General features: G+C 45.4%; 1 protein-coding gene and 1 pseudogene across 1 annotated transcript; one reads left to right on the plus strand and one right to left on the minus strand.

Annotated features, from left to right (window-relative positions):
* Positions 1–373: 373 nt before the first annotated feature.
* Positions 374–3,220, minus strand: LOC127667351 (long-chain specific acyl-CoA dehydrogenase, mitochondrial-like; annotated as a pseudogene).
* A 6,450-nt stretch (positions 3,221–9,670) lies between these two features.
* Positions 9,671–14,145, plus strand: LOC127667716 (apolipoprotein L3-like). Its single transcript, XM_052160942.1, has 3 exons — positions 9,671–9,828; positions 12,524–12,653; positions 13,029–14,145. Exons 1-3 carry the CDS (start codon positions 9,816–9,818, stop codon positions 13,900–13,902), a joined length of 1,017 nt encoding a protein of 338 aa, XP_052016902.1. The 5' UTR covers positions 9,671–9,815; the 3' UTR covers positions 13,903–14,145.
* The last annotated feature ends 4,038 nt before the right edge of the window (positions 14,146–18,183 follow it).

Here is an 18,183-nt window from a genome sequence, read left to right on the forward strand (position 1 = left end):
CCCAGCATTCCAGGAAGTCACCTGGTTCCTGAGCTGATAGGATTTACAGGTTAATTTTGGGAGTTACATCCCCCCCTCCCCCCAGGAGTTGCATATCAGGTCAAATCTTTGACCCTATGATGAGTATTTGTTTATTTCTGGATCTAACAAACTATTAGTTACTATCTAGAAGGAGCCTGGAAATGGACAGGGCCTCTAGTTATTTATTTTATTTCGGGTCCCCTTTTTGTAATGTTTTTTAGTGTAGCCAGATTATAATCTCAAATGGTTTGTTTAGGAAAAATAACTGTTTTGTTTTTATCTTTAGAATTCTATTTTATTTCTTTCTCTGTAACAATCATACATAAAAACGGCTTTACTATTTCCCCCCTTTTCCAGGTTACACTTTTTCTCAAGTAGATTTGAATCGGATTAGCTGTATGTAATAGGATTCCAGGATATAGGCAGATGTCTAGCTGTCACTGCCGATCTGTCTTGCGATCAGCTCTTAAGCTTTTGCAATCGGCTACGCCCACATGTATCCCCTGTCTCCGTGGAGTAGAACACATTCATAAGCTACACTGTTTTGTAATTCAGATGCCCAATATTTTGCCATGGAAGCAGAACCGGAGTCCAGATGTTTGGTTTCATGCAGCTGTAGACAGCTGTCCACAAAAGCTCTGGTGACACATTTGTTTGTCTTTAATCCTGCTAGTTTATGCTGCACTGGTTGTATGTGTGCAACTCTTTTCCCAAAAGCTTTTCTTTGCTTCACTGTAGTTCCTGGTTTCTTCAAACATGAACTCACAAGCAGAAATTGCCAAATCAGCGATTAAGAGACTTTCCCGTGGGAGCTCTTGCATGAGATAGTAGAAGCCTTTATCCTCTTCTCCCAGTAAGGCACTAGCTGCCAATCGGACATCTTCAAAGAATAGTTCTGCTGTGTCCTGAGCTTTCATTCCCATCTTATGTAGCTTCTAGCCCTCGATAAAGCCTTTCATTCCATTTTCCACCAAAAAGAGGCTAATGCCATGGGCAGGCAGGTAATGGAGCTTCACGATTGGTGGTGCCACTATGATCACAGGATCACTTAAACCAGCCATTAGTGATCAACACCTTGCTTCCGTTGAAAATCCACTCACTCCCAGATTGTTTGGCATTCGATCTTACTCCTCGTAAGTCACTTCCAGCCCCAGGCTCTGTCCTGGCTACGGCACCGACCCACTTGCCCGCCGTCATCTGGGGAATGTGGCACAATCTGTTTTGTGCCATAATTCACAATATAGGGCATGGCAGCGTCTGAATGGAGGCTGAAGCCACGGCCTGTGCAATTTGAACGCTTGCTCTTCCCAAGTAACTGCTGTTGAGAACAACTCCCCACCAATGCCGCCATGTTTCTTTGCGATGTGGATGCCAAGCAAGCCCTGCTTACCAGCTTTTCCCCAGACCTCTCAACTCACTTCTCCAGCTTTCTCCCATTCTGTGTGGTAAGGAATCACTTCTTGCAAAAGCTTCCTTACACTCTCCCGGAAAATGTCATGCTCCGAGGAAAAGATTCTTCTGATTCCAATATCAGTTAATTTTTTAGTAGAAGGAGTTTCTAGACTTGCTTCTGCTCCAGAATGAGAACATCCTGATGGAGGGCGGCGGGCGTGGCGGTGGGCGTGGCACCGTGCGAGCGCTCAAGGCGCAGGGTGTGGAGTAGCAGGCGCTCAGCCAAGGCTGGATGGACAGCAGCCGCCGAGCGGGCCTCCGGGGGAAAAATAATTTCTTAAATCCATATAGCATTTTGCATAAAGCAGATCAAGTGTCTTATCACACTGAGAACTCTTGCTTAGTCTATCAATTGACAAATCTGGGCCCACTTCTGGTGTGTCAGTTGATTTACAGGTAGCCATTTGTCCCTTATGCCAGGGAGTTTCCTTTTGACCTAGCCTGTCAGCCTGTTAGGTGGGACAATGGATGATATATTCTCTTTTATAACTACTCTCAGCTGACGTTAGGATGTTGTTATCAAGGCCCAGAAAGGGTAAAAGGCCAGTCAAATGCTGTGCAATGAGATATTTATTAAAAGCATGTGGTTAGCTGACCCAGCTAAAAGACAGGGAATAATCACATCAGCTGGACTGGTTCACGTCAGCTTTCAGTAAGTCCAGAGCTCAAGAGTTTACAGACTGCAGGTGATCCCTGGATGGAGTCTACCAGCCAAGTGAAAATCAGTTGAGACAAATATAGATTAGAAACAGAAGTTAAATTTTTCTGGTAATTGGGGAAGGTGAGGAATCCTAAAACCAAGGGGAAAATCCCATTTTCAGGTACAGGAAAATGTACTTATCTGGTCCATTGAACCTGTGGATCCAAGTCTAAGAATTCTTGGATTCTGTGACACTTACAAGAAGTTTTAGTTTACCAAAGAAGGTATATTAGCATAGCCATTGTATTAAAATACACACTGCAGAAAAAAACAGTTAACACACATCTATAAGACAGCAGGACTAGATATATGCCTTTGAATCTGAACAAAACTATAAAACATGTTTCTTTGGAGAAGTTACATCTAGAATCTGTTTTAACTTTTACCATGAGGCTTGTGAGCAAAGTATGTCTGTCCTCTTTTAATAAGACACCGGGTAGCTTTGATTAGTTAATGAACTGACCGATGAACTAACATGGTGGTTGATCACCTTGGGGTAAGGGAGCTGCCGATTGTCGTTCCCTAGCTGACAAGCTACAGTTAACACCTAGTTCAGAGAGTATAGGAGTCACAGAGAAGGCTTGGGACAAACAGAAAAGAAGGCAGAAATGTAAAGAATCTCTATCCATTAGGGCTCACAAAGTTGTAAAGACTCTGGATAATGTTAGGGGGCAGGAGCTGTGAAGGAAAGACATGACGAACAAGTGAGATTTCTGGAGATGGCTCACCGTGTTTTGCATGGCTGTGGTGGGTGTGCTCTGAGAGGCATGGGCCCCAGGTGCAGCCATCCAGCAGCCATGGGCGAACTGGGTTTACCTGAAAGGGAGGCTGGAATTGAAGGTGGAGGGCGAGAGAAGAATGGAGCCAAGACAAAGTTCTGATCAAGGCTCAAAGTTTAATAACAAGCTTTGCGTTTATAAAGGGAAAATCCACAAAACCCATCCCCTGCTTCAGCGGGAGTAGGCTGTGGAGCAAGGTCAGTGCACACAGCCAAAACAGCTGAGTCCCCATGCGAACCTGCAACTGCAGGTTGATATGACGTGTCATGGCGAATGTTCAAGGTCCGCGCTTAGCCTGCTCAAGGCTGGGAAGGTTACACCCAGAGACCTCATGCCAGGATTGCTTCTTGATGCTGATATGCCTTTCCTGCCACCATTACATAACCTAATGATTCCTGGGCATCAGCCCACCCCGTCCGGCAGATTTCCCACAGAATCATTATGAAGATGTACCTTCATGTAATAAGACTGTGTAGACGAATTGATGATTTCATAACTCCTGATAATTATCTTATAGAACTCTTGGATTCATTCAGGTAATATTAAGCCCCCTGTAGAACAAAAAGGTGCAAATAGAGTTCTGTGTCATGAACTAATTACAGTAGAAAAAGAAACCAAGCTTGGGACAAATTTATGATCAAGGGAAACATTCCTTCTAGGTTATGAATGAGACCGCTAATCTCAATAACTAATGGTTATAAACTGGAAATGGGCAATTTATTGTACGTGCAAGGGCAGAAAGTAAATTATTAACTAGTTTGTCTATACAAGACTTCAAAATAATAAGATACAAGGTACAAGGGACAAAATAATAAGACACAAGAGACAAGATTTGCCTCTTGAAAAAAACCTTGCTAATTGTGACATAGATACTATTGCTTTAAACTTATCATGAATTTGTGGAACTAGAAAATAGATAAGGAATGTTTAATCAGGTACTAGTCTTAATGGAAAGACATGTAAACAATTCTGCTATAATTCTTCAAGTGTTATTGACCTATGATATGAACTGTGATTCCGAATTTCGCCCCACTGTTGGGGTGTGGAAATACCACTGAGCAGAAGAAATGCACTAGACTGCATTTACCCTGCACCACCGTAGGGTTCTGGGCTTGAGGGAGGCACTGATATATGGCTCAGGGGGTAAGAAAACACAGCCTAAGATGTGGGCCTCAGCCTGAGTGAGAAACGGCATAGGCCGAGACCAAAGCTGGGGGTCCCTGAGTCACAGGCAGCCAGTTGCAGCTGGAAACCATGCACAGCAGTCTGGAACAGAGGGTCGGGGACCCACAGGCCTGTAATGAGGAGCCAGGGGCTGTAGATTCCCAAACTCCTGGACATTCAAATGCTGCTGAGTCACGGGGAGTGGGAAAGGAGTTGGGGGAGGGGCATGGGCTGAGGATGATGAGCCGTTCCATGCTCCCCAGGGAAGTTCTTGATGAAAGAGACAGTCTGTGCTTATCCATATCTTTTTTTTCAAAAGATTTGTTTATTTCATGTGAGTACACTGGAGCTGTCTTCAGACACACCAGAAGAGGGTGTTGGATCCCATTACAGATGGTTGTGAGTCACCATGTGGTTGCTGGGAATTGAACTCAGGACCTTTGGAAGAGCAGTCAGTGCTCTTAAGCTCTGAGCCGTCTCTCCAGCCCCCTATCCATATAATTTATTGACAGCTCGTCATGGAAAATGGGTGCATACCACCTCCTCAGGGTGGACCAGAAATTAAACCTTTTGCAGGAAGGGATGTCAGGAAGGGGAAGCTTATTGGCTGAAGTCCCAGATGCCCTCTAGATACATCATATGTCATTAGCATGGAAAACTGTTCTTGGCTGGAAGACCAACACCCAGAATCTAGTAGGGAACAGGGAGATGGCTACCATCTCAGAAGGGTACCTAGGTACTGGAGTCTCTGAACTCACTCAACCTTTACCAAGTTTCCTGGCACGGTCCACTGCTCAACAATGAACTATTGCTTTAAACTTACTAAGAACGTATGGAATGTAAAAGTGCTTAGAAAACCATGTAACGGCTCTGCCTGACAATTGCTTTTATGCTATGGGGTAAGTTTTGTCTAAAAAGTAATAAAAAGCTGAAGGCAAAAGTAAAGGTTCAGTGTAGCCTTTTTATGATTCATTTAGTGTGTGTGTGTGTTTGTGTGTGTTGTCCTGAGCATGAGTCTGGTATGCAGACTGCAGTATCAGGCTATTGCTTCCACGCCCAGGCAGTCTCCCAGGTAGTGCTGGTGCTCATCCTCTGCCTCCCAAAGTCACTGCAGGGTTGCTTCCCACTGCATTAAGGTCGCGTTCCCATTGGCTGTTGTCACCTCTGGACCAAAAGTGTTCTCAGCATCCCCACCTCTGAAGTGGCAGGCACCCTGGGTGACATTTCTTGGCATGTCACTGAGGGACAGGCTCTGCTTGTGAACCTGGAGGTGGGGATTTTTTTTTTTTTTTTTTTTGTCTCTTTCAGGTCAGTCTGCATCAGGGTCCTGCAGCCCCACCCTGACTCTATTCAGGAGCGTGATAATGTTCCAATTGATGCCACGCCCCGATCAGGGGTCTCCATCATGACCAGCCCATGGACAGCACGGCTTTCATGGACACTATCATGGTTCTGCATCTCTCTGTGCTGTCCTCTAATGACCGAGATAAAGATACACTGGGAAAAGTGGGGAAGTGGGAACAAAACAACTACAGAAAAAAATGATGATAATGTTAGAAAAAATGTGTGTTCACAAGTGTCTACTGTCTGAATATGGATCTCCGCTTGAGTCTCAACTGGTCCCTGAGCTCTGGTATGAAAGACATTACCTCTCAGTCCACCTGTTCCCACCTGGAAAAAAATCAGAGCACAGCCCCCATTATCAATGGTGAAACATGTTGATTTGATAAAACACTGTTTTGTTTTTCAGAAATGACTCTAAAATTCCAACATATAGTAAATTAAAAGAAAGGCCAGCAGCAGCTTAAAGACGAAAGTCACCTGCTATCCTTCCCTGGAAATCTGGATTAAGATGGCCATCAAACCCCAGGAATATACATATGGGATGATGCCCATCTTGCCTGAACAGCCAGTTGGTCCCTGCATCCAGCCTTGCTTAAAGTCCTTTCTGTTAAGGGAAAAGGAGATCTATTCAACAGCTATCAAGCCATGTGAGCTTAGAGAAAAAAGATTTGGAAAAGCCATGGACTTGGCATTTAAGTACTGTAAGAGACCAGAATGGACCAGAGGAGTGTGTTGTGGAAGATGCAGGGGGCATCTGGGAGGAAGCAAGGCATGATGGTTCCAGATGCAGAACCTGGGCTCAAAACAGAAGAAGCCACGTAGGCAGATGTCCAGGTGCCAGATATGGTGGACACAGCAGCACCACTGTGTGCACAAGAGACCCCAGGGTGAGGGACAGACAAAGTAGAGGAGGAGGCAGAAGCTTCCTGCTGGACACTGTGAGTGGGCAGATCAGGGTCACTTACAGGGTGATCTATGGAGTGTCCCTCAATCTGTGATGGCAGGTCTTTCTTCCTCAGTCCACAGAGAAGTCCCAACCAGGTGTCAGGGATTGAGAAGGGCATGAGATGTGGAGCTAAGGTTGTTCCACAGGTCAGTCAGGAGGGTGGGATTCGGGTGGTTCCCTACAAGTGATCATATTGTAGTGTGGGTCCGACTTTGCTCTGGAAGGTGTGACTTTCACTTTCGGTGGCTGTGTATAACAGGCAGGGAGCTGCTTCTTACTGGGATCCTGATGTCCTGCTAATGAGCTGATACACACGGGAAGGACAGCTGTGTTCCTTCTCCCTCAGGAACAGGAAGATTTTCCAGTAAGCTGAGGCCATCTTAAGAGTCACTACCTGCTCATCCACCCAGCGGCTCTTGAAGAGAGAGATGATCAAGGTCAGTGATAGATTATTTCTCCACCATTGGTGAAATGAGTCAATTTAAGCCAGATTAGATTACATTAAAGGCAGGTTTATTGGGAAACTGCAATTGGATAAGTTTGATGGCTCCAAGGACCAAGACCAGGGAAGTCACCATGGGGGAAGGGGGAGTAGGGGATGGAGAGTGGGAGAAAGAAAGAAAAGGATGTGGGAACTGAGAGAGAAGAGGAGAGGAAGGAGAAGAAGAGGGAAATAGAAAGGGAGAAGAAGAAGAAGAAGAAGAAGAAGAAGAAGAAGAAGAAGAAGAAGAAGAAGAAGAAGAAGAAGAAGAAGAAGAAGAAGAAGAAGAAGAAGAAGAAGAAGAAGAACAAGAACAAGAACAAGAACAAGAAGAACAAGAAGAAGAAGAAGAAGAAGAAGAAGAAGAACAAGAAGAAGAAGAAGAAGAAGAAGAAGAAGAAGAAGAAGAAGAAGAAGAACAAGAACAAGAACAAGAACAAGAAGAACAAGAAGAACAAGAAGAACAAGAAGAAGAAGAACAAGAAGAAGAACAAGAAGAACAAGAAGAAGAACAAGAGAACAAGAAGAAGAACAAGAAGAAGAAGAACAAGAACAAGAAGAACAAGAACAAGAAGAAGAACAAGTACAAGAAGAACAAGAAGAAGAACAAGAAGAAGAACAAGAAGAAGAAGAAGAGCAAGAACAAGAAGAACAAGAAAAAGAACAAGAAGAACAAGAACAAGAAGAACAAGAACAAGATCAAGAAGAACAAGAAGAACAAGAACAAGAAGAACAAGAGCAAGAAAAAGGAGGAGGAGATGGGAAAGAAGGAGGAGGAGGAGGAGGAGGAGGAAGAAGAAGAAGAAGAAGAAGAAGAAGAAGAAGAAGAAGAAGAAGAAGAAGAAGAAGAAGAAGAAGAAGAAGAAGAAGAAGAAGAGGAGGAGGAAGATCTGGATTATATAGGGAGGAGAGGAGCCTCTGGGGGGAAGGGCAGAAAGAAAGTTCAAGGTTGAGAGCAGGGTATGCCAGACAGGAACTGAGGGGTGCTGGGAGAACCTGGAAGCCAGGTGTGCCTTGGTATGTAAAATATGCACCTCAGTTCCTTGTCCCAGATCTGAAACCAAACAGTCAGACCTCAGGTCAGGATAGTCTAGACTTGCAGCCAAGATGGGCTCTAGTTGTCCCTCTCGCCCTGTCTTCCATAAGTTCAAGAAAGAGTAGAGACCTCTCAGATGAGATCACCAAGCTTCCCAGGACTCTGCTCAAGGACTGTCTGAGACCTGGCCAGCAGGCTCCCAGGATTAGATGGCTGTTGGGGGTCCCCACTCCTTTGGAAATGGAGGATGTGAAGGCTGCAGAGGAAGGCATGCAGGCAGGCAAGCAAGAGCCCACGGGTCCATGAACAGGTCCACGTGTCCTGTCCACGTGTCCTGTGCACACTGAGGTTGGCCCTGGGTACTTATTGCCACCAAGGTCAGATGAGACAAAATGTTGACTGATGTAAGAGATACAAGGTGCCCAAGACCTGTGCCACACCCTGTGTCTCTCAGCATGTGAGGCCTGAGGGGATCCAGAGTCTTGTGGAGGACGCCTTGAAGCAAGCTTAGCAGGTAGGTAACAGGCCTGACTCCCCTGGACTCTACCCAGCCTGTGAGGGGTTGAGAAGGAGAACAGGCTCTCCTGTGTGTTTGGGTGAGTAATGTAACAGTGTGAGGCAGAGAGAGAACTGTTGTAAATCCACATATTCAGCACTATGGGCCAGGTAATCAAAAGGTCAAAGGGCAGACCACAGGTGGGGGTAGGGAAAATTATTTCTGTGTCTGCAAAAACAGAAACTTTAAATATTTTCTATTAAAAGCCACACTTTTCCTTCAATGGGGTTGTGTCCTCAGAAATTAGTGGCCCAATGTCCCATAAGTCTCCAAAACCTAGACTGCAGCAGGCTGGGCACATTGAGGCTGTCTCTGTTGATCCTGGCATCACATGGAAACGGGTGATATTCTCTGTGAAGGAAGAGCCTCAACATAGTGCAGCAGCCCTGGAAGCTGCTGCTGGTGGGGGAGGGGGAAAGCAAAGGGGGGAGGGGAAAGGATGTGGGAGAGGGAATCAGAAAGAGGGAGGGGCTGCAGTAGACAGAAGGCCATCTGTCCAGGGTAAATGGGTTTCAACTTGCTCCTGGGAGGTAACGCTTCTCGGGTTCACTCTGTCCTGAGCCCTAGGAAGACGCCCTGCAGCCACTGGGAAGCAGGACTTGCTGAGAGCCTCTACCCTGCTCCACAGGGAGAGCTGGTTCACAGCTAGGGAAGGGAGGCGCCCAGCCTGGGCTTCCAGCCATCAGAGGGAAGGGCGGGGCTCCCACACTGCCTCCTGGCAGCCAAGGGGCTTTGTAGCAGATTAGTAGGAGGCTTAAGGGAAGTGAGAGCTCCGGAGACCTGGCCTTTCCTGTCTCTTTTCCTTTCATTGCTTTTGTGGTACTAGACATCAGTCCCAGGACCTCTGCACTGAACAAGTGCTTTACCACTGGGCTATCCCTGCAGCTCAGAGTGACACAGACACAGGAAACTCAGAGTGCAGGTGTGTCACCCAAGTAGGGGGTCACACCAAATCCTACTCTTTCTGCCTGAGCAGCTCTGCGTCCTGTAGCCTATAAAACAGAACAGGAGGTAGGGACAGCAGTGCCAAGTGCTGCAGCTGGTGTAGGGCAAGGACAAGTTCCCTGTTCTCATGACCTTAGAGCCACGTCTCTTCCCTGTCACAGGTGGTGAGGGGTAATGGGGGAGGCGTAGTCACCCTTTGGCCTTACTTGCTATGGTAACCAGAGAGATCAACCAGAGACACCAGCCTTCAGTACAGCTCTCCCCACTCCATCCGACAGGGGTTTTTTTCTCATTCTTTTAGCCTGGACACACAGAGAACTGTGAGGAATACTTTTGAGAGATCCCACGCCAGGAACATCCCACGCCAGGAACCAAGGACCCTGCAGCCCTCATGGCCTCCAGAGGTACTGACTCCTCTTCTCTCTTTGTTTCCTGAGTGTGGCCTAGAACTCTGGGCTTCCACACTGAGAGCCCATTGAGTTGAGGACAGAAAGGGAATTCCCAAAACAGACAGAGGGGACTCTGCTGCACCTGGGTATAAGTTGTTCTCCTTCTTGACTCTGTCTTGGGGGTCATGCTCAAAGATCCTGTCCTCCTAGCCTTGCCTCTCAAGAGGAGTTAAGATAGCCTGGGAAAGTGGAGGGCAGCAGGCCATGTGGCTTAATGAAAACTTCCAATATCTGAGGAGTCTCCAGACCTCCCGCCACACAGGAAAACTCTTGTCTGTGTCTCCTTTAAACCAGGTTTCACATGTTTGGCAGTTCCTGTCAGTGGGTCCTTCCCCTCCTACAGAAACTCACCAGAACTAGTGTACTAGCAAGGGTTTCTGTTGCTGTGACTAAACATTGTGAACAAAAGCAACTTTGGATGAAGGGGTTTGTTTCATTTCCATTCCCACGTGACAGTTTATCATCAAAACAGAGTCATGGCAGGAAGTCAAAGAGGTAAGGAACCTGGGGGCAGGAGCTGATTCGAGGCCATCAGGCAATAGTGTTCACTGGATTCTTCTTCTTAATGGTAGATCTGCATGAGAGTGGTTGCTAAGAACAAAATGGCAGAGTCAATACTAGGCTATCTTGAAATCTCCCCAGCCAACAAAAGCAGTCTAAAACTTTAGTTTAGCCTCAGGGGATTTTTTAGAATACAGGCAGAAAGCAGACACATTTTTTTGGCAAAAATAATACAAAATGTTTTCTAGTACAGTTGCTAATATCACTCCCCTTTGAAACCTCCTGAGCTAGATCTCCATGGATCAACACATTGCTGTCAGCACTATTGTCTTCCAAGCTCCTACTAGGATGTCCTATTTAGTGTCCAACCACTTTCCAAGTCCTGAGTTCCTAAGTCCTCCAGTCCTTCAGAACCAGCATGATCAGGTGTGTTATAGCAACAGCCTTCTCCCTGGTGCCCACTGCTGTCTCGGTTACTTTCCTATTGCTGTCTTAAGATATCATGGCTAAGGTAGCTTTTACAGGAAAGCATTTAATAGTGAGGGAGAGAGACAGAGAGAGAGACAGAGAGTGAGACACAGAGATAAGGCTGAAAATGGCCTGGCCTTTTGAAACCTCAAAGGCCATTCCCAGTAATACACCTGCTCCAACAAGGCCACTGTTTGTGAGCATGTCAACCAACTGGGAACCAAGCATTCTGATACATGAGCCAATGGGGCCCAATCCCATTCAACCCCACACAGCTAGCCTTAATTTTCCTACATGCAATTAGTTCTGACACTGTGAATTCTATTTTCTTTGAAATGCTGCCTTTTATCCAACAAACCAATGTCACATCCCTCTGAGGATTCGAAAGTCCCATTCACAGGCTCTGGTGTCACTGTTGACATGCAAGAGCCTTAAGGCAGATGGAGGTCAGTCTTGCAAAGATTGTTACTGTCTGAGGCAGGGAAATCCACCTTTCATTTGCTCAGAGCAGATTACATTACACTTCATTGCAAAGCACCATGACAACTCCCTGTGTATGAGTGTTTGCCATCCTGTGGTCTCACAGGCTGAGGTCTTGAACAAAGTCCTCTGTTTCTCTCCATTCTGAAAGCCAAAGCCAATCATGAGGGAATGGCAGGCTGGCTTTGGATGGGCAGTCTTCCTGCTTGGTAGCAGCAGCCTGCTAACTGAAAGTCTGCACATAGCCTCTCCTGTGTGCACAGAGAGGGCAGGAAGGGACCAAGTGGAGGAAGGGACACATAGACACAGAGGTTGATGATGATAGGTAAGTAGATGGATAGCAGCAATTCCCGACCTGGGGTCTGTAACCCCTTTGGGGGTCAAAGGATGCTTACATAGGGATCACCCTAAAACCATCAGAACTGTCAGATATTTACATTACAATTCATAACTAGCAAAATTAGCAACAAAAATAATTTTAGGAATGGGAGTCAGCACAACATAATTAGCTGTATTAAAGAGTCGCAGCATTAGGAAGATTGAGAGTGACTGAGATAGATGATAGATAGATAGATAGATAGATAGATAGATAGATAGATAGATTGATAGATCGATAGATAAATGATAGATGATAGGTAGATATATAGATGATAGATTCATGGATAGATAGATGGTAGATGATAGATAGATAGATAGATAGATAGATAGATAGATAGATAGATAAATGATAGATGATAGGTAGATATATAAATGATAGATTCATGGATAGATAGATGGTAGATGATAGATAGATAGATAGATAGATAGATAGATAGATAGATAGATAGACAGATATGTACAAACATACATACATACCTAGATGATGGATAGATATATAGACAATTGATAGGTAGATGATATTATATACATGAGGTCTACTCCACTTCTTATCAGTACCATACTCCCATGAATTAGGGATGTATATTTGTGATATCACCTAATCCTCATTACTTCACTTTCTTAAAAGTTCATCTATAAATCCAGTTGCTGTCGTAAGGTCTTTTGTATATGACTTTAAGGGCACAACTCATTCCTCGACACTTCTGACTCCATCAGGTACCCAACAGCAGATGAAGAATAACTTGGCTGTTAAATGCCATGTACTCTTTGCAATTCAAGTTGGTCCATACTGTCCAATGACCTCATTCTTTTTCTTCCCAAGTCTTGATGGGACAATTCATTCAGAAAACCACTGAATACCTGCAAAACACGGTCAGCAGAAAAGACCTGCAGCTTCTGTTGGCCAAAGAGGAAGCCTGGAAAGTGTTGGTGGCAGAGGCTGAACTGTCCAGGTAATCTCCAGGGGACCCCCAGCATGTCCCCAGTTTTGTTGTAATCCCACATCCCTGTGATCATCTACAGAGTTCACACTAGGCAAATATTTTGATAGTGATGGCACAGACCTTGAATGAAAGCATCTTTATCATGTGCCTGTCGTGAAGTGCATCTTAACATGACTTCTTACACTGACACCTGTGGACTAAGGACGATGGAACATCTGTGATCATCAAATGTTCCTTGTAGAATGCAAAGGCCTGCACATCCCTAAAATTCTTTCCCACTGGTTTTATAACACAATGGCTGATTTGAATAAGACAGATCACAGGGGAGCCCACCTTACAGTGACTCAGGCTGTCTTCCTGATGCTCTGACCTCTTCTGTTACAGAGACGAGGAAACCTCACTGTATAGGGCTCTGAAGCGGCTCCCAGAACTCCCTACCTTAGAGGACAAAGACAGTCTTCAAAAAGAACTGCAGGACAGGAAGAGGTTTTTGGAAGCTTTTCCTAAGTTAAAAAGAAAGCTGCAGAAAAATATCAGGAAGCTCCGAGCTCTGGCTGACCACCTTGACCAGGTGCACAGGAACTGCACCATCTCCAACGTGGTGACCGCCTCCACCAGCGCTGGCTCGGGAGTCCTGGGCATCCTAGGTCTAGCTCTGGCACCTATAACAGCAGGGGGCAGTCTGCTGCTCTCAGCAACTGGGTTGGGGCTGGGGATAGTAGCTACTGTAACTGGAACTACCTCTGCAATTGTGGAGCGAACAAGCAGGTGGTCAGATGAGGCTGAAGCCAAGCGCCTGATGTCAGACACCTTGGACATTCTGAATACAGTTCTTGTCCTGGGTCAGAATGGACTCAAACTTGATAAAACAATCTCTAATGTCATCAAGCAATTGAAATTTTTGGGAAAACATATCCGTGCCATTAGGGTAGTCAGAGCCAACCGCCTCATGACTTCGGGGAGAACCCCTGCCGCACGTGCTAGACGGGTGCAGAATACTTTTGAAGGCACTGCTCTAGCAATGACCCCAAGTGCCAGAATCATGGGTGCAGTCACTGCAGGTGCCTTCCTCGCAATGGATGTGGATTCCATTTTAAAGGATGCCAGGCATTTATGTAATGGAGCTAAATCAGAGTCAGGCGAAGACCTGCGGGCCCTGGCTCAGGAGCTGGAGGAAATGTTGAAAAAGATTTCCCAGATCCACAAGACCCTCCTTAGTGACAACCAGCTCAGAGAACATGGAGGTTGGTGGAGATGATCCGGACAGATTTGAGGCATGGAGGCATTCTGTTAAAGGGAGAATGAGATGGTCAGTTTTCACTGTCCTCTTGACACAATCTAGAATCACGTGGGAAGAGAGGTCTCCATGAGTGATCTTCTAGTTCAACATGTCCTGTGGACAGGCCTAGATTTTTCTAAATGACTCTAATTAATGTGGGTCAATTCCTCCACCATGGGTGGCAGTGCTCTCTAAATATGGATTCTGAACTATATAATAAAAAGCAGACTGAACACCAGTAAGCATGCAGGAGTGAATTTATTTCTCACTGTTCTTGACTGGATGCAGTGTGACTGGCTGCTGCAGTTCCTACCTTGGCTTCTTCTCAGTTGGGATTTCCATTGCTGTGAACAGACACCATGACCGAGGCATCTCTCATAAAGGCTAACATTTCATTGGGTCTGGCTTACAGTTTCAGAGGTTTAGTTCATGGTTGGAAACATGGCAGTTTGCAGGCAGACATGGCACTGGAAGAGCTGAGAGTTCTACATCTTGATCCAAAGGCATCTAAGAGGAGATTTACACTGGACATTGCTGGAGATTAAGAGACTTCAAAGCCCACCCCTATAGTGACACTTCTTCCACCAAGGCCACTCCTATGCCAACAAGGCCATATATCCTAATAGTGCTAGTCCCTTTGGCCAAGCATTTTAACACATGAATCTGTGGAGGTCATATTTATTCAAGCCTACCACATTCCACTCCCAGGCCCCATAGATTTGTATCCATAACATAATGCAAAATGGATTGAGTCCAACTTCCAACACCCCTGCAGCCTTATGGCATTCTCAACAGTGTTTAAAAGTCCAAAGTTTGAAGTCTCTTCTGAGATTCAAGCAATCTCTTAACTGTAATCTGTTATAAAATCAAAACAAAAAAGCAGATCACATACTTCCAATATATCATGGCACAGGGCATACATTACTGTTCCAAAACATAGGGAAGAGAACACAGTGAGGAGGACTGGACTAAAGCAAGATCAAAAACCAGCTGGGCAAACTCCAAACTCTGCCCTTCCTCTCCTTTCAGCTTTGTCAACTGTAACACACTTCTCTCTTGGGCTGGTTCCACTCAATGTTAGCAGCTTTCCTTGGCAGGTATCCCATGGCACTGGCATCTTTAACCTCTTGGGGTTAAAGATGGTCTCCTAGGCCACCCAGGCCTCATCTTCACAGCGTCACACAATGGCCTCTCTGGGCTTCCATGCAGGGACACCCCTGATACATTCCTGGCCTGAGAAGCTTTTCTAAACCCAGAACCAAGTGGTTGAAGCTGCCAAGTTCTGCTGCAACCTGGACTGGACCAATGCCTCCCCTCCATTTAATTATACCCGAAGTTTTCTGGTTTCCACGGTTCCCTTCGCTGCTTAAGCTTGGCTGTCCTGAAACTTGATCTGTAGACCAGGCTGACCTTGAACTCAGAGACCTGCCTGCCTCTGCCTCCTGAGTGCTAGGATTAAAGACTCATTCTGACATAGCAGGGTCCTCTGGCAGTATTATGCCCAGTTTTCCGAGGATCCGCCAGACTGATTTCCAGAGTGGTTTTACCAGCTTGCAATCATACCAGCAGTGGAGGAGTATTCCTCTTTCTCCACATCCTTGACAGCACTTGCTGTCTCCTGAGTTTTTGATCTTAGCCATTCTGACTGGGGTGAGGTGAAATTTCATGTTTGTTTTGATTTGCATTTCCCTGATGACTAAGGATGTTGAACATTTCTTTAGGTGCTTCTCAGCCATTTGATATTCCTCAGTTGAAAATTCTTTGTTTAGCTCTGTAACCCACTTTTTCATATGGTTATTTGGTTTTCTGGAGTCTAACTTCTTAAGTTCTTTGTATACATTGGATATTAGCCCTCTGTCGAATGTAGGGTTGGTAAAGATCTTTTCCCAATTTGTTGGTTGCCATCTGATCCTTCTTATAAGGGGGAACAAGATACCCACAGGAAAAGATACAGAGACAAAGTGTGGAGCAGAAACTGAGGGAAAGACCATTCAAAGACTACCCCACCTAGGGATCAATCCCATATACAGCTACAAAACCCAGACATGCCAACAAGTGCTTGCTGACAAGAGCCTGATATAGCTGTCATCTGGGAGTCTCTAACAGTGCATGACAAATACAGAAGGGGATACTCTCAACCAGCTATTAAACTGAGCACAGGGTTCCCAATGGTGGAGCTAGAGAAAGGACCCAAGGACCTAAAGGGGTTTGCAGTACCATGGGAGGAACAACATATGAACCACCCAGAACTCCCAGGGACTGAACCACCCAGAGCTCCCAGGGACTAAGCCACCAACCAAAGAGTACACATGGAAGGACCCATGGCTCCAGATGCATAAGCAGCAGAGGATGTCTTTGTTGAACATCAAAGGGAGGAGAGGCTCCTTGGTCCTGAGAAGGCTTGTTGCCCCAGTATAGGGGAATGCTAAGACAGGGATGTGGGAGTGGGTGTATTGGTGAGCATGGGGAGGGGAGATGGGTTAGGGGAATTTGGGGGGTGGAAAGAACCAGGAAAGGGGACAACATTTGAAATGTAAATAAAGAATATATCTAATTTTTAAAAAAAGACTCATTCTGACAGACTTATGCTTTTCTTTAATTCTTTTTCTTTAGATCTTTATAAACATGGCCACTATGCCTCAAGAACTGTTTTAAAGAGGTATATCGATCTGGATCAAACAGTGAGTCATCCCACAATAGGTGGCAATGTTCCTTGGGGAACATTCTTTTCACAAGATAGAAGTTTAACCAGGTGGGATCTTGTCCAAAGGTCACCACTCCCTTGATTCCATTTCATATCTTTAATCTGTGCATCTATAGGATAAACACAGAATCTTCCTCCATTCCATTTCCTAGTGCCCCTTACATCCTGGAACCACATGTTTTTGGGTTTCTCCTTTCTCAATGTGCTACCTTTGATCAAAACAGTCTTCATAAGAGTGAAACACAGGACAAAGTCTAGGATAGGCTGTTTTGAGATTTCTTTTGCTAATGCAATTAAACCAAATCTCTTCACCTTAGCCTCAGGTATACTTTTTGGACAAGGGAAAAAGCAACCAAATGCTACACCAAAATATCACAAAAATTATATCTAGGCAACACACTAAAATGTTTCTCTTCTAAAACCTCTTGAGCCAGCCTCCCATAATTCAAATTGTCCTCCACACCACTGTCTTTCATGATTCTACATTAAATCCCACTTAAATCATTCCACTGCTTTCTTAATCCAAAGTCCCAAAATTTAAATTCCTCCAAATAAAAGCATGGTCAGATCTATCATAGCAATACCCCAGTCCCTAGTACCAACTTCTATCTTAGGATTTCCATTGCTGTGAAGAGACATCATGACCAAGACAACTCTTATAAAGTCTAACATTTAATAGGGGTTGGCATACAGGTTCAGAGGTTTAGATCACTATCAACATGGTGAGAAGCATGGCAGATTGCAGGTGCTGGAGATTCCTAGAGTTCTACATCTTGACAAAGACAGCCAGGTGGAAACTGTCAGAGATGACAAAGCCCTCTCTCACAGTGACACACTTCCTCCAAAAAGGCCACACCTACTCCAACAAGCCCACACCTCCTAATAGTGCCACTCCCTATGGCCAAGCATTCAAACACATGAGTGTATGGGACCATATCTATTCAAACTGCCACTGTGAAAGTGGAAAGTAGCAATTTAGGAAGACTGGATCTGTTGATATAGGGTTCCCAAGCAGTGCATGGCACAGGGAAAAAGATGGAATGACTAGTCAGAGGTGCCCTATCCTCATCCTTGTCAGAATCATGCCAATGAATTGACACATCTCTGCCAGATCATCTGTTTCATCGGCCCAGCTGAGTGGTTTGGTGCTTCTTCCACCGGACCCCTCCTCATCCATCCTGAACCAGAACATCTACTTGGGACATGGTCTTCACCTGTTTAGTTGTTTTGTTTTGTTTTGTTTTGTTTTGTTTTGTTTTGTTTTGTTTTCTGAGGCTGGCATGTTGGAGAGGAGGAGAGAATACAAAGGTTCACCTTTTCTTTTTAACAGGGAGTCCTGGACAACAGAAGGGCCCAGGGAGGCAGGAAGTCTGATGGCCCTGCCACTTGGTGCAAAGGGGGGTGGGGTTATGTACTGAGCAGGATAAGGGTGACACATCCATTGGGGGCAGAATGTGCCTGCTCTTGTCTCAGCTGACAGCAAAGATGCCAAATACATCTTTAATGTTCACAGCACTGAGATGCAGTTGTAAAGCCCCACACACTACTGACATTGC

This window comes from Apodemus sylvaticus, chromosome 17 (genome assembly GCF_947179515.1).
Source record: "Apodemus sylvaticus chromosome 17, mApoSyl1.1, whole genome shotgun sequence".
In the NCBI taxonomy this organism is placed as follows: domain Eukaryota; kingdom Metazoa; phylum Chordata; class Mammalia; order Rodentia; family Muridae; genus Apodemus; species Apodemus sylvaticus.